Consider the following 15,521-nt stretch of genomic DNA (forward strand, 5'->3'; position numbering starts at 1 on the left):
GGCGCTCGCAAGCTGCGCCCTCTCCAGGATCAGCCGGGCGCGCTCTGCTTCGAGCTGCCCCTCCTTCGCGTCCACCGCCGCGCCCAGACGCCCGACCGCCACCTGGACACCCTCGATCGCGGCCAGGAGGGGGTCGGCAGGCCGGCCGGGCGCCAGTGGAGCGCCGGCCTACCCCCGATCTGCCTGCGGGGGGTTCGAGGTCCCCATGGGACGCCACACAACCATCCGCCCCGGGCTCTGCATACCCAGGGTAGGTTTCACCGGTGCCAAAGGCTCGGGCGACGGCCGTATTTCTGCCTCGGCCGCCGCGTCCGTCGGCCCCGGCAAGGCTGCTGTTTCCGCCACCATCCGCCCCGGGCTCTGCATGCCCGGGGTAGGTTCCGCCGGCGCCGAGGGCTCGGGCGACTGCTCCGTCCTCCCCTCGGCTGCCGCTTCCGCCGTCCTCCCCTTGGCCGCCGCGTCCGCTGGCGCCCCCGCCGTCCTCCCCTTGGCCGCCGCGTCCGCTGGCGCCCCCGCCGTCGCTGCGTCCGCCTGCCTCGACGCGGCTGGCGGGCTTGGCTCTGGCCCCGGCGCCCGCGCTCCTTCAATCGCGGTGGCACCTGCGGGCGGCCTGCGGGAGATAGGCGAAGATTAAAATCAAAGCTCAGTTCGGGCAAAGAGCGCCCAAGAAAGAGCGAAGAATGAAACTTACTCGGTCGTCGACCCCCGGTACTACCATTTGGCCATCGGGAGCCTGAAGTCCGGGTCCGGCGGCGCCGGCCCGGAATCCTCCCGTCTCCTCTTCCGCCGGGGGCTCAGCGGGGCCGCCGCGCGGCTCTCAGGCGCTGGGTCAGGCCCCATCCTCACAAGTCGCGGTTCCAGGACCGGGAACGCCGCCGCTGCCGACGGCGACGGCGGGGAGTCCGGCACTGGGATGTAGACTCGGGGGCGCTTCCCCCGATCCTCTACGACGTCGGCGGTGCCCTCTTCTCTGGTGCGGCGGCTGCTGCCCGCAGTGGCCCCGCCACCAGCCCGCGCCGGGCTGTTCGTGGCCTCCTCGCTGGCCAGCTTGTCCAGCCCCAGGAGCTCGGGGGCCTCGGGGCTCCGGCTCCTCGGCCGGTCCACGAGCCCCTGGGCATCGAACTCCGGCAGCTGCGCCATGATCGCCGCGCGCTCGGGGTTGGCGCAGAGCGCCATCTCCGGCCTCGGGAGCTCCGCCCGGCTCATGTCTTCCACTCCGGTTATCACTCGGGTCATGCCTCTCAGCTCCGCTGGGCCCAGGTCCCAGCTTGCGCCGATTTGGGTCCGAGTGATGTCCTCAAGCCCGGTGTAGAACCAGCACGGCCGGGCCCGCTCCCGCAGGGGTGCCAGGCGACGGCGCAAGAAGTCCGCCACCACCAAGACCGAGGTCAGCCCGGAGTCGCGCAGCAATCTGATGCGCTTGAGTACCGGCTCCATCCTCGCGTCCTCCGGCGGCGCCATCTCCCACGTCGACCTCCGGGGCTCCGCCGCCGCTTCCGGTAGAGCAAGACGATCGTGGGGGTCGACGTCGACGAAGAACCAGTCCCGTCGCCATTCCTCCCACTTGCTGCGCAGTACCTGGGGGATGTAGTGCTCCCCCAAGCCGTCTCGTAGCCGAAGGTTGCAGCACCCCGCGACGTCCGCCGTGGAGTACCCCCTCTTCTTTCCGGCCGGTCGCAAGACGAAGAAGTGTCAGAGAAGCGTAGCCGAAGGCACCACCCCCACGAACATCTCGCAGAGGTGCGCGAAGACCGCCAGCACCACAACGGAGTTGGAGCTCAAGTGCACCAGCTGGATGCCGTAGATATCAAGAACTTGGAGGAAGAATGTAGAGAACGGCGGCACCAACCCCGCCGCCACGAAAGAAGTGAATAAAATAATCTGCTCGGGAACGGTTGTCGCCGGCGGAAAGTTCGCCGGCATCACCACCACGGCTCCCTCCTGCCCCTCGGGCACCACTTGTTAGTGCTCAAGAGAGGATAAGTGGCTCGGGCTCAGGTGGTTCTGTGTGCTCAGATCAAATCGAGAGAGGGAGTAGGAGAGGAAGAGAACAGACGGAGGAGAGAGAGAGAGAGAGAGAGAGAGAGAGAGAGAGAAGTGGTGGTGACTGGCGGTGGGAGGGATGGCGGAGCGCCGGCAACTGAAAAAATGGGACAGTGGCCCGATCTAGTGACAGTGGCGCCTTCCTTGCCGACAGCAAATGGCAACGGCGATCGAGTAGGTATGTGGGGGCTAGGGTTAGGTGGTGGCTCGGGTTAGAGAGAAAAGGAGGGGTAAGGGAGGGAGCTCACCGACGTTGGGGAGCTCATGATTAGTGATGATCGTGGCACTGAGTATAGAGGAAGAGGAGGGTAGAGGTGGCACCAATTGTGAGGTGGAGAGGGAGGAGTGTGTCAGAAAAGGGACAATGAGCTTGATTTCTAGACTGGCGAGGAATGTGGGCAGCATGGTGCCAGTGCACCGAGTTGTTCACACGACGTGTAGGAATGTGACAGGACAGGTGGAGCAGATTGCAGCAAGAAATACGGTTAGAATGGTGCCAGTGGACCGTGCGATTCGCGCCATGTGCACGGCCAGAGTGGCGAAGATGACGGCCATTGTGTAACGCGAGAGGGTGGGTGAGGAACAAGGAGGGGAGAGAGTTTTAGATTATTTTTTTTTTGGTTTCGCGAATTTACGGGTGTTACACATGTAAAAATAGATAGCGATAAAACGAAGCAGAGTCGATCAATTTTGCTGTGCGAGATTTTCCTGAAAGGTATATGTATCTGCATCTGCCACTGCCAATACAATTGTCGTACGCGTATGACTTTCTATCCAGCAGCTATTTTGGCCTATTATATTCACTAGCTCCCATTTTAATTAATGAATCTCCTCCCGCTAGCTTAACTGTCGCCTAGATTGTCCAAACACACGTGACGCTGAAGGGATAGCGTCGTTTCCTTCCACGTACACTGACCGCAGCGACGATTCTTCTCGTCTGACCGTACCCGCGCGCAGCGAACAGATACATCCACTAACTCACTCAAAATCTAAACTAATAAGAAAAAAAATAGATAATTCAGTTATACTTTAACAGTCTCGATCTCACCTTATCCGTTCTTAATATCATCTATGATAATGTAAAACACCAGTAACTATAGGCTCTTTTTTTTAATATAATGACATGCAGTTTTTCTGCATGTTTCAGAAAAGATAATGTAAAACACCATCAACGGCTGATGCGTTGACGGTATCTGTGTATTTATATTTTTGTAATCTGTACATGTGTGGTCTTTTGTATTTTCGCACGACAATATTATTGCAAATGTTGATTTAATTTAGATTTTTTTTTTCAGAATCGAGACCCACACTCACATAGTCGCACAGAGACTTTGTGAGACTGTACGAGCGCCCGGGGTAGCGCCGGGGCTCGAACCCGGGTCGCTCCCCCGACGGCAGCCTCCATGAGCCACTCGGCTCGGCTGCCGCCTTGTTGATTTAATTTGTTATTGAACCATTCGAGCATACTAGCATATACCGATATACGTAGTATCAAAGCTCGGCATTTTTCCTTTTGCTGGCCTGCTTACTTAGCTAGGCTTTAATTATATCGAACTCGGATCGAACATGCACTTGGAACGACGACTAAATCGTCATTAAAGTAGACAAACAAGAACAAAGAGCCAAAGACTATTACATATTTCATGCATGTTTGTCTGAAAAATATTATTTATTTATTTGAGAAAGATCGGTGATCATTCAAATTTTGAAGGGTACATATGCGTCCACATGCATGCACGCATATATGGACGGCTTTTCACGACATCGTCTTATTCATCGAGTTTATTCGTTCGACCACGTACTGCCTCTCATCATGGGCAGAAGGTCACCTGGTAGTTGCTGTTGCCGTTGCACGCATGGGTCTTCGTATTATCGCTCGGATAGAGGTACGCCTGTGGGCATCTGGAGTCCCTGCACACCAGGCCGACGCCGGTGCTGCAGGAGAAGGCCATGGCCAGGTTGTAGCCGTCGATCACCGAGATGTCGTAGAAGTCCTGTTTGCCGCCGCCGCCGATGGTGAACTCGGCCAGCGTCATCGGGGGCTGCCCGGAGAGGGTGCAGGAGAGCGCGCCCGCGCAGTCGCCGGTCTGGCATCTCCCTCTGCCGCCGTTGAAGGAGCACCCCGTGCGGCCCCAGACCCTGCCCGAGCTGGTGCCAGCGGGCACGTTGAAGGTCCACGTCTGGCCAGGGTTGAGCTGCAGGCCCCCGCCGACAGGGGTGGCCGCCGGCCACACCGTGGAGCCACAGTTGTTGGTGACGGTGAAGGTGGCCGCGCTGGCGCCAGCCGCGAAGGCGGCGAGGACGAGAAAGAGGACCGAGGAGGCAGCCAGGGACGCCATTGATGCTAAGCTGTGGATTGTTCACGTAGCTAGTGAGGTAGCTAGGAATGAAGCGTGGGAGGAGTTAGAGAGCGAGCTCACGTCTTTATAGATGGCCGAGAGTAACGAGGGGTAAGAAAAGTCAAGGCTTGTGGAATGACAAAGATGCCCTTGAGTTGCCAATATTGGACCATTGGTGGTTCATTCTTGACTTCAACTCTGTTCATGAGCCACTTGGCAACCGGCCTGCATAGAGAACCGGAACTCGTGCCAGAGTAGCTCTCAAGTTTCATGCGCCACATACAGCTCACCAAGAAGTCGTTGAACTCGGCATAGATTCGACGCTACTCCTCACACATTTAGGCTCATAGTAGGAGTGATTTTCTTGGAATTACAGTAGTTCATGTCAAACTTAGGATTTTTTTTATGCTAACATATCTTCTTATGTTTTGTGCACAAAAACCAACTCGCCCGAATTAAGCCCTGTGCAGCTGGCCTATCTGACATGAGGAGCCACAAGTGCACTAATATTTTGTTAGATTTTTGTTTCATTGCCGTGTTACATCAGTTAGAATTGTCATATGGTTCAACTAGATGTGCTGGAAATTGATCCTTTTTGACAAAGACACAACACATTGATTATACTTTGTTGCTTGTTCAATGGATAAGAGCCTCCACGAACCTTGATTTTCTGAGTGTCTGAATGACCGGTGTGACTATCTAGCCCGTGGGTGCGTAGAAATTCTTATGAATTTAAAACATGATCATAGAAATTCAAAAAATGACCATTGAATTTTTTGAATTTAAAATATGATCGTAGAAATTCTTTTGAATTTAAAATGTGGTTGTGGAATTTTTATAAATCAAAAGCGTGATCATTGTTTTTTAATCCAAAACACAGATCATGGAAAAAAATTCAAATCCAAGATGTGACTGTTTATTGCTTTGAATTCAAAACGTGATCGTGGATTTTTTTTTGAATCCAAAACATGATCGCGGTATGTTTTCATTCAATACACGATCATAGAATTTTTTTTTAATTCAAAACGTGATCGTTGTTTTAATTCATAACGTGAATGGGGAAAGCTGGGGTGAGTTGCCTGAGTTGAGCGAGGCACGACTTCCCTCAACATAACGAGACATAACATTGTGGTCAGGCCTTGCTTCACTACATTTGCTACATGAAACATACTAGGAGTAATAATCAAGATGAAGATGAAGATATTTCGTTGAAACTTGTAAGAGCTACGACATATATGCTGTACGTACAGCTGGTTGTAGATCTACTAATGTGCTACGTACTTTTGTTTATACACTAGACGCATCGACAAAATAGCCTTCAATTTCCGCCCGACCAATTTGTAGTCTTGTGCTGCATCTTAATGCTAAAACCTGTGGAAAATGAAACCTTCTCTGTATGAGAGAGGAAAAATACAATAAACATGTGGTAAATATATATGTGGCTGCCAGATATCATACCGAGTGAATTGAATGGAAATGACCAGACTCCGCATAAGTCAGGCAGGGGTGTACCCCTTGGAGACCGGTTTTTGGCTCGATCGTCGCCGCACGTCCAGAATTCCACTCTTTTTCCACGTAGGTATCCAAAAGCAGTGTACATGTGCCAAACCCAATCACATCGATCGTAGTCCTAATTAGTTCATTTCTAACCGATTTTCTTCCTAGTTTTTTCTCTTTGTAAAAAGATTTTCGTTTTTTTTAGCGTTTTAATATTTTCTTTTTCGGTTCTCGTCACAAAGAAAGGAAGCTGTTAGAGATGGAGTAGAAATAAAGAGAATCAAATCGAGAACGGGAATAAAAAAGAACGAAATGAAGGAAAAATAGTTAAAAATAATCTTATGTAGACTTTTCAAAATATATATTGATCGATCGGCCAATATATATAAATGCTCCTAACATTGGCATATACTAGTATATACTACGCGTCAGTCAAGTCAATCTAGCTAGAATATATATGCCGTGGCAAATTGCGCATCGATCAACCAATTCTCTATACTACGGCTACCTAGCCAGTTTTTCTCTGTCCTATATATAGCCATTTTTCCCTCTCCAAGACTTGACAGTTTTCTCAAGCACTAGCGCCGAGCAGGATCATAGAGTGTGATAGCAGAACCGAACGATCCTAGTGCTCCTGTTCTATTGCTAGCGCCCGGCTGTCCTATGGGGTTAGTTATTAGTCATATCGAATGGACTAAATAGTGAAATGAATCATAGGATCAGTAATTTCATACAGGAAACCTTCTTCATCTCAAGTTGTCCTAAAGTATATTGTATGAGATTGTCTATCTATGGAAGCGTTTCTACCTCCGTAGAGGCCGCGATTTGCATGTTGATATAGGCCGAACAAAACATGGCTATGGTTACAGCAAGTTGGATTCGATCTCCGAGGAGAATCCGAGTACATGAAGATATCAACAGCTTCTTTCTCTATCTCTAGCCTAGTTTGATTCAATTCTATCTATAGGCCTGCACCAAAACTCTCTCAAACCGAAATACAAAATTATCTCTAACACTGCCCCTCAATCATAACTTATCTAAGTTAAGATTGCGCTTAAATGCTTCTAGACTTCGAGCTGACAGCGATTTGGTGAAGCCATCTGCAACTTGATCCCCCGTTGGAACAAATTGAATATCTAACAATTTTTTAGCAACCCGTTCTCGGACAAAGTGATAATCCACCTCAATATGTTTCGTCCTTGCATGAAATACCGGATTTGCAGAAAGATAAGTAGCACCAATATTATCACACCATAAACGAGCAGCTCGAGGAGATTTAATACCTAATTCATCAAGCAACGTCTGAACCCACATAATTTCTGTAGTTGCATTAGCCAACGCCTTGTATTCAGCTTCTGTACTTGATCTTGATACAGTTGCTTGTTTTCTTGTAGTTCATGATATTAGATTCGTTCCAAGAAACACAGCAAAATCTCTTGTAGATCTTCTATCATCTGAGCATCCAACCAATCTGCATCAAAAAATGCACTGACAAGCATAGATGGTGACAGATAAATTCTTAAACCAGTATCCAATGTATATTTTAGGTACCTCAGAATCCTTTTTATTGTTGTCCAATGTTGAGTAGCAGGAGACTGTAAATACTGACAAACTTTATTTACTAGAAAAACAATATCTGGTCGAGTCAGAGTTAAATATTGTAAGGCCCCAACAATGCTTGGGTTATACCCTCAAGACCTAACAAATCTCCCACATGGGTTGACAATTTCTCTGTAACAGAAAGTGGTGTAGCAACTGGCTTGCAATTCATCATCCCTACACGTTTCAATAAATCCACAGTATATTTTTCTTGCATCAACAAAATACTTCCACGTACTTTATTTACTTCAATCCCCAAAAAATAGTGAAGATCACCTAAATCTTTGAGAGCAAACTCAGTTTGGAGATCTCGAAGCAGTGCCATTGTTGCTTCTTCAGAGGAGCTTGCAACAATTATATCATCAACATATATTGATAAAAATATAATGACATTGCCTTTATTGTAGAAAAACAGAGAAGTGTCATCATTAGATGAACAGAAACCCAGAGCTTGCAACTTCATACTAAGCGAGAGTACCATGCTCGAGGTGCTTGTTTTAACCCATATAGAGAGCTTTATCCAATTTACATATATGATGAGGCATAGACTTATCTTCATATCCCAGAAGTTGCCTCATGTACACATCCTCCTCTAGAACATCATGAAGAAACACGTTCTTCACATCCAATTGGCGAAGGCTCCATCCCTTAAATACTGCAATAGAGAGAACTAATCTGATAGTAGCAGCTTTAACAACTAGACTGAAAGTATCTTCATAGTCAAATACCATACCGTTTCTTAAAACCTTTAGCAACCAGTCTAGCCTTATACCTGTCAATAGTGTCATCTGCCTTACATTTAATTTTATATACCCATTTACAATCAATCAAATTTCTCCCCTCGGTTGATGGTACTAGATGCCAAGTTTTATTAGTAATAAGAGCATTATATTCAGCATCCATTGCAGTCTTCCAAGAAGCATTGTGCAAAGCCTCCTGTAAATTTTGAGTCTCACCAGTGGCTGTCAAAAGACCATATCGAATAGTGCCATCTGTATATACCTTTGGCCTGCATATCCCTCTCTGTAGCCGAGTGACAGGACAGGGCTGAACAGAAACATGATCATATTCAGGAGCAGCAATACATGAAGAAGTTGGAGACGACAATCCTGAGGCACCGGCTGGATCAGCAGAAAAACCTAGCGGCGCAACCGGAGTTGCAGATTCTATCGACGTGGATGAATCGACAAGCATAGCTGGCGACTAGACAGAAGCTGATGCGGCTGGAGTAGATGCACCTCGCAGGACCATAGCTGTCTGATCTGGCCACAAGACACCATTAGCCAGAGGTAGGGAATTGGTCAGTGGCAGCCCAGATCACAAATACAATGGAGCAGCTGAATTGCCATGGGGACCTGTGCTGCTGATGGCTTCACCAAATCGTTGTCAGCTCGAAGTCTAGAAGCATTTAAGCGTAATCTTAACTTAGATAAGTTATAATTGAGGGAGAGTGTTAGAGATAATCTTGTATTTCGGTTTGAAGGAGTTTCGGTGCAGGCCTATAGATGGAATTGAATCAAACTAGGCTAGAGATATAGAAAGAACCAGTTGATATCTTCCTGTACTTGGATTCTCTCCAGAGACCGAATCCAACTCGCTGTAACCATAGCCGTGTTTTGTTCTTCTGGAACAAAATCTGGATCAAACCTATTCCAGCAGTTGACTGCAGCATGCCTGTTCTTGTGACAAATTTGACACCTTGACTGGTGTGAGGTATTACCATTATTGCTACTGCTGTTGTTCGCCGGTTGTTGCTGGAATAATGTCCTCTGTCATGGCCACGCCCACGCCTGCCTTGACCACATGAGTTGAAATTGTTGCGACCACCACGTGAGGCAGCTTTGACAGAAGATTGAAAGTGAGGACCGCCCTGAAGCAATTCCATCCGTGTCTCAAAACTTAAAAGTTGAGCATAGAGTTCATTAACTGTGATAGGTTCGACACGAGCAACAATAGCCGAAACAATCGAATTGTAATCAACATCGAGACCAGTTAGAATATACGAGACCATCTCTTCTTCATCCAAGGGCTTACCGGCAGACGCCATCTCGTCTCCAAGTGCCTCATCTTCCCAACATATTCGGCAATTGTCATGCTGCCCTTCTGGGTTGTGGCCAGTGCAATGCAGGTATTGACTAACCTCACACGCGTTTGAGAGGAGAACATGTCCTCAATAGCCTTCCACACCTGCGCTGAAGTCTTCATTGCGACTACTTGTGCCAGTACTTCTCGGGAAAGAGATGATAGCAGGTAACTTAGCCTGTTGGTCTCGGGATATCCATTGCACGTATGCAATATTCATGGCTTTTACTGTCTTGTCGCCTAGAACAGCATCAACATGTCTTGCTGGTGCGACTTCAGATCCATCCAGAAAGCCCTCAAGCATGGCGCCACGAATTGATGGCAACACTTGCGCTTTCCACAGCTGATGGTTTGTCTTTGTGAGTTTTTCCGTGACTAGGTGTCCGAGCAAAGGTGTTAGCACCAGACCGTAGGGGGCAGATGATGAAGAACTGTCGCTCGCCATGGATGAGCCGTAGAGGAGAGGCTCTGTTACCATATGAGATTGTCTATCTATGGAAGCGTTTCTACCTCCGCAGAGGCCGCGATATGCATATTGATATAGGCCGAACAAAACACGGCTATGGTTACAGCGAGTTGGATTCGGTCTCTGGAGAGAATCCGAGTACAAGAAGATATCAACATATTCTTTCTATATCTCTAGCTTAGTTTGATTCAATTCCATCTATAGGTCTGCACCGAAACTCTCTCAAACCGAAATACAAGATTATCTCTAACATATTGAACATCTATCTAAAGCAACAACAAAAGGACATGGACATTGAACCTGGAAATGCATACGTACGGTCCTAGCTCTTGTACAAATGGACATCAATACATGGTGCATGTACTGGAATGCTAAAGTATCACGCATTCCGAAGAAACTATATATCTTGGATATATCATGAAGGGCCGGACCCGTAACTTTCCCTTCAGCAGCAACATAAATATACCTAGGGTAAAGAAGGCATAATCATCCAAATACAGGATGCATTAACATAAATTGTTCCTTTTCGTAACAGGCAAAGACACTGGTTCTGGTGCTCCACCTTCTATTTTGCATGTGGTAGTAATAATGCGTATCCTTTTACAAAAGAAGGCACCCAATTCAACATTGTCAGTGTCAGAAACCCAATAGTGGTCACCAAACACAGAATGTTCGTATAGGCATGAGTACTGCCGCGCGCCTCTGCGCCAGACTCCCGCGCAGACTCCTGAGCCGACTCCACGTCCAACACGCCAGCCGCCGAGAACATCCTCACCACGGCCACCGTGGCCTCGATGCGCCGTGCGAGGCCACGATGCCATGCGCCGTGCCTTGTTGCCGTGGCCGACGTACTCAACGCACCTGTGCGTCCTTGCCAGCAACACCGTCTTGTCGCAACCCTGGAACGCATTTATCAACTACCGATTGTTGTTGCAAATTACAATGCTTGTTTATCGTAGAGCTGTTCATGTTCACTCCGTCTTTATACCTTTGGTCCACGAGAGCTGCTCATTGGCTGCTGCACGGAGCCTGGCGAACTGCTCGCATTCGTCGGCGTTGATCTCATTTAGCGCCTCAACGAGCCGCGACACCACATTGGCGAGCGCGAGCTTGAACCCCACCGAGCAAGGCCGCTCCCTGCTCACCTCCGTGGCACGCGCCTCGCCATCGAGCGTGCCGACCAGGCAGCCAGCCAAGTAAGCCTCGCACGCCCGGAGCACGTGCCGCCCGCGGCGGTGGAAATGGTGCCTGACAAACGCCTCGAAGCCCGCCGGTGGCCGGCGCAGCAAGTGCAGCATGGTCTGGAGGGTGAGCAGGTAGGTGTTCTCGCTGTATGGCATCTCGTTGCGCCGACCCTGCGGCGTGCCGACCTGGGCATCGTAGCCGGCCTCGTTGTAGTAGGGTTGGGCGGTGAGCACGAGGCCCTGGATGGAGACGACAACCTGGAGCACGCTCGACGCCTCCGGTGACCAGAGCTCGGTGCCCTCGCCGCCAAAGGTGTCGAGTAGGCTTAGGCACACCGTGCCGGACTCATAGAGGTTGGGGTTCACACGGAGCCCGAACGAGCGGTAGTTCACCTGCGGTGGTACGGCGGGGTATGACGGCGGCAGCTGTAGGTCAAAGAAGAAGAGGCCGTCATGGTATGGCGTCCCGCTGGCGCCCACCATCGCCACCCGGAGCAGGTCCATGCGGTCCTCAAACGCCCGCAAGTAGATGGTGTCTGTAAATTTCATTCAGATACGTACGTGTCAAAAGTGTTGTTTGTACATGGCCGGGGTTTGATGCCAATCGAATTCTAATGCAACAGTAGAAGTTTTCTCACAGTTTACCGGGCAAGTTATTCTCAAGAATTTGCCATTCCTTTTGTACTCTTTTTATCCACTTCCTTCCACCACCAGTGCCCTGTTAATCCACCGATGCAATATAAAAAACGAACAGCAATTAGCTAGCAGTCAGCACCAATAAATTGGTATATATGACAAATCACTTACAAAATGCATGTAGATTAAGTATTTGAAAATGATACAGGGCAAATAGGACATCAGTTACGACGATATATACATATGGTATAGCAAAAATTTAATGGCCAAATTAAGTTACATCATCTTCTCTTTGAAAAGTTTAAAATGAAGTTAGTTCTGCCAATTCATCAACTTACGTAGATAAACATATGACTACCTACAGCAAGTCTCTTTTACTTGTTGCTTACTACATTAACATGATATACAGCACACACGTATGTAACAAAGTGTACTGAAAATGTAATAACACTGTTGTATAAAGTAAAAAATATGTTTTCCTAAGTGCTAACCATTAGATTAGTATTGAGATATGCTTGCTTCTAACTTTGATCTTGATCCATGGCCATGGGTGGCTATTAAGCAACCAGTTACTCACCTGCTCCATGTTGTTGAGGTAATGGTGATCCGGAGGGCTCTGCGCGACCTCAAAATGAAGGAAGCGAAACGAGTCGTCACCACCGGTGGCATCTGCCTCGGCCTTCCCTTGCCCGGCAGAGCCATCTCCTCCGCTGTTGCTTGCCGATGCCACAGCAGCGGCAGCTTCCTTCGCATCTCCATCGCCACCAGCGGACACGAGCGCGGGTGTCTCTATGTTCACCGCGGTAGCAGGTTTTAATCTTGAGGCCAGTGTCGCTGATCCGTTCACCAGATACCTCTTGCCCTGGACAAGCACTTCACCGGCTTGTCGGATCATTGCTTGGATGACGGCACCCGTCCAGCCTGTTGTCCTCGCCGCTGCAGGGCCATCCTCGCCGTCACTGTCGCTGTTAGAATCATCATCTGTTTCGTCATCGGCGGCGGGGAGCTCTTGAGGTGTGTCCTCTTGTGCCTTGTCAACGGCGTTGTCCTCGTCTCCATCGTCATACACCCAATCTCCCATTTCTTGGAGCATATCGCCAATACTGTGTGGTTTGACTACGGCAATCTCATGAGGCAACACCTGCATGGTTGTGTCTAGAAAGTCAACGCATTGAATAATAATGGTCCTTACATGTTTTTTTTTAGATTCATGCATGGTCCTTGCATGCAGATGGATGCAGAAGATGCCATGCATGGTTGTGCACGGTGATTTTTCTCGACATGCAGGTATATGGGAAAAGCCAATGCTCAAATTCGGTTTATTAAATATCTGCTTCACAAGTTCACATCCATCGTCTTGTTGTCTGCTTCATCTATAAAAAGGGCTTTTAAAGGAATTCGGATAAAAGTCGGCCTTTCTTCTTTGAGATTGTCGGTGTCTAGAAATATTTATCGAAGTAGGAGTATGATACATGTTTATTTTATTTACGATATCTCAATTTCTTTCTAGAAACATTATATTGTTTTATGAAAATATAACACATGAGAATTTTGCATCTGAGGATGCTTACCTTTGACGTGTTGCCGTCACCCCACTTGACTTGGAGGTATTGTGGATCACAAAGATCAACAATATGTCCGACCCATGAAAGATCATCGGCGTCACCCTTTTTCTTGTTCCTCTGTGCCGGCACTGGCTCTTCCGTGCTTCCGCCACCGTCGCCGTCCCTGGCTGATTCTGTTGGCCGCAGGCGAACGACAATATCTCCGTAGAATAAATCGTGGTCGAAACTCCGGCCCAGATTATCGTATGCACTCATGGTTTCGTCGCAGTCGACCTCTGGGGGCTCCCCTGAGCTCGTCACCGCCTTCAACCAAGACACACACACGGTTTGGTCCTTGTAGTTGAGGCTTCTGATGATGCCAAAACGCGCGGCCGGTTCAGCTTCGTCGTCGACGTCGGTTGCAGCAGTTGGAGCGGCGACGGGCGACGGCGTACTGCGGATGACGCGCTGCCCCGGGAAGAAGTCGTGCTCGTTCCGCACCGAGATGCGGTGCAGCGTTGCTGATGGCACGCCGTACTGCCGCGTTCCATCCTGCCACAACACGTCGACGGTTGTGCGGATGTCGGCGACGGACATTGACCGCTCCAACTCTGCGCGCCTCCGATCTACTCGCCGCATCCGCTTGACCCCCATCCTCAGCCGATTACGGTGCGTCCTTGTTAGCCCACGGGCAGCAGCAGATGGTGATTGCTGATCATCCTCTTCTGCTGTCGCGGTAGACGCAGGCGGTAACGACGACTCATACCGATTGCCGGCAGTAGCACTACAAGGACTGGATGCGCGGCCGTGGGGGCTGCGAAAGAAGCAACGCTCGCTCACAGTCCAGATCTGGAACTCGAGGGCGTCGCCGGAGCAGAAGAATGTTAGGTTGTGAGAGTTGTGCTGGTACGCCGGAGGTGCGGACGCTTGGAAGAGGGACCTATCGGTGCCCATCTGCGACGAGGCGACCCAGTAGACGAGCACGCCGGACATTTCGACCTTGGCAACGGTGCCTTTCACGCGGGTCGGCTTCCAGTGGCCCTTGAGCCACCGGGAGGCCTTAAAGACGGTTCCATGGCCGACGACGTGCTGCCCCGGGTAGAAATAACTGTTTGTATTGACATTGTATATGGTGGCTTGAAGTTGGCCGCCCGCCCGACTGAGACTGACCCTGCAGACGGCGCCGTCGTCAAACAATACGTCGACGTCGAGGGACGCTTCGACAACCCGGCCGAGCCACGGCCCGGACACGACGTAGTCTCCCGGGTTGAGCTCCCAGACGGGCCGCAGCTCCGCTGGCGACACGTCCCTAGCGACAACCGTCGGCTCGCCGTCGAGCTGGACCAGGTCGAGCGCTGTGACGACGCCCGTGACGACCCCGGCCTGGCCGCTGTGGTCTGACGCCGAGGTGACGGCCGTGCCCAGGTATAAGAAGGCCCGATCGACGACGGTGACGCCGCAGGCCTCCTGGACCACACGGGCGCCGTCGACGCACAACACGCTAAGCCTCTTGCCGGGCATGACCTTGATCACCAACCCGCGGTCTCCGTGCGCGCCTGTCGTCTTGAACGTCACAAGGTCGTACTGACATATAGCCAGCCCCGCCGCGTCCTTCATCATCGATCGTGCCCTAGCTAGATGTTGAATTCGATCGATCGATGGATGTTGATCAATCTTTTTTCCACTAGCTTGCGATTACGATAGTACTGTAGCAGGCTACAGCTAGTTGTGATCTATTTATATATGGCCACGCGCGTGGTGTTGTATTGTAGCCGGTCCCGTGTACGTCTTTATCCAGTTCCTATCCGGAAACGGCCGGGAGTTGGAATCCGAGTCCGGCGATGGCCGCGAGGCGACCGAGAAAAATACAAAACAAACCAATAGCCACCCGCGCGCATGCATCAACTGCCGGTAGCTCGCGAACGCGTGGCCGGCGGTCATCTCCCTCCTCGCGCCGTCGTCTGAGTTCGAGCTGCCGCCTCCACGATTCGAAATCCCAACAAACCCAACCAATTTCGATCCCCTCCGCGTGATTTTTGCTCCCCTATGTAAGTCTGCACTCTCCCCCGTGATCTGTTTCCTCAAACCATGCCACCGTCAAAACCCTAGCCCACCACCGCCATTGCCATAG

General features: G+C 50.2%; 2 protein-coding genes and 1 non-coding gene across 3 annotated transcripts; all 3 read right to left on the reverse strand.

The window, feature by feature from the left end:
• Positions 1-3,693: 3,693 nt before the first annotated feature.
• On the reverse strand, positions 3,694-4,451 carry LOC133905565 (thaumatin-like protein). Its single transcript, XM_062347390.1, has one exon. It carries the CDS (start codon positions 4,380-4,382, stop codon positions 3,855-3,857), a length of 528 nt encoding a protein of 175 aa, XP_062203374.1. The 5' UTR covers positions 4,383-4,451; the 3' UTR covers positions 3,694-3,854.
• Positions 4,452-9,368: 4,917 nt separating this feature from the next.
• On the reverse strand, positions 9,369-9,507 carry LOC133905599 (small nucleolar RNA Z247). Its single transcript, XR_009907651.1, has one exon. It is a non-coding gene; the product is annotated as a small nucleolar RNA Z247 (small nucleolar RNA).
• Positions 9,508-10,997: 1,490 nt separating this feature from the next.
• Positions 10,998-15,010, reverse strand: LOC133904640 (probable ubiquitin-conjugating enzyme E2 23). Its single transcript, XM_062346106.1, has 4 exons — positions 13,418-15,010; positions 12,424-12,987; positions 11,856-11,928; positions 10,998-11,746 (listed from the first exon to the last, which is right to left on the reverse strand). The coding sequence occupies exons 1-4, from the start codon at positions 15,008-15,010 to the stop codon at positions 10,998-11,000; spliced, it is 2,979 nt and encodes a 992-aa protein (XP_062202090.1).
• Positions 15,011-15,521: the final 511 nt, after the last annotated feature.

The sequence above is a fragment of the Phragmites australis genome, chromosome 22 (assembly GCF_958298935.1).
Source record: "Phragmites australis chromosome 22, lpPhrAust1.1, whole genome shotgun sequence".
NCBI lineage: Eukaryota > Viridiplantae > Streptophyta > Magnoliopsida > Poales > Poaceae > Phragmites > Phragmites australis.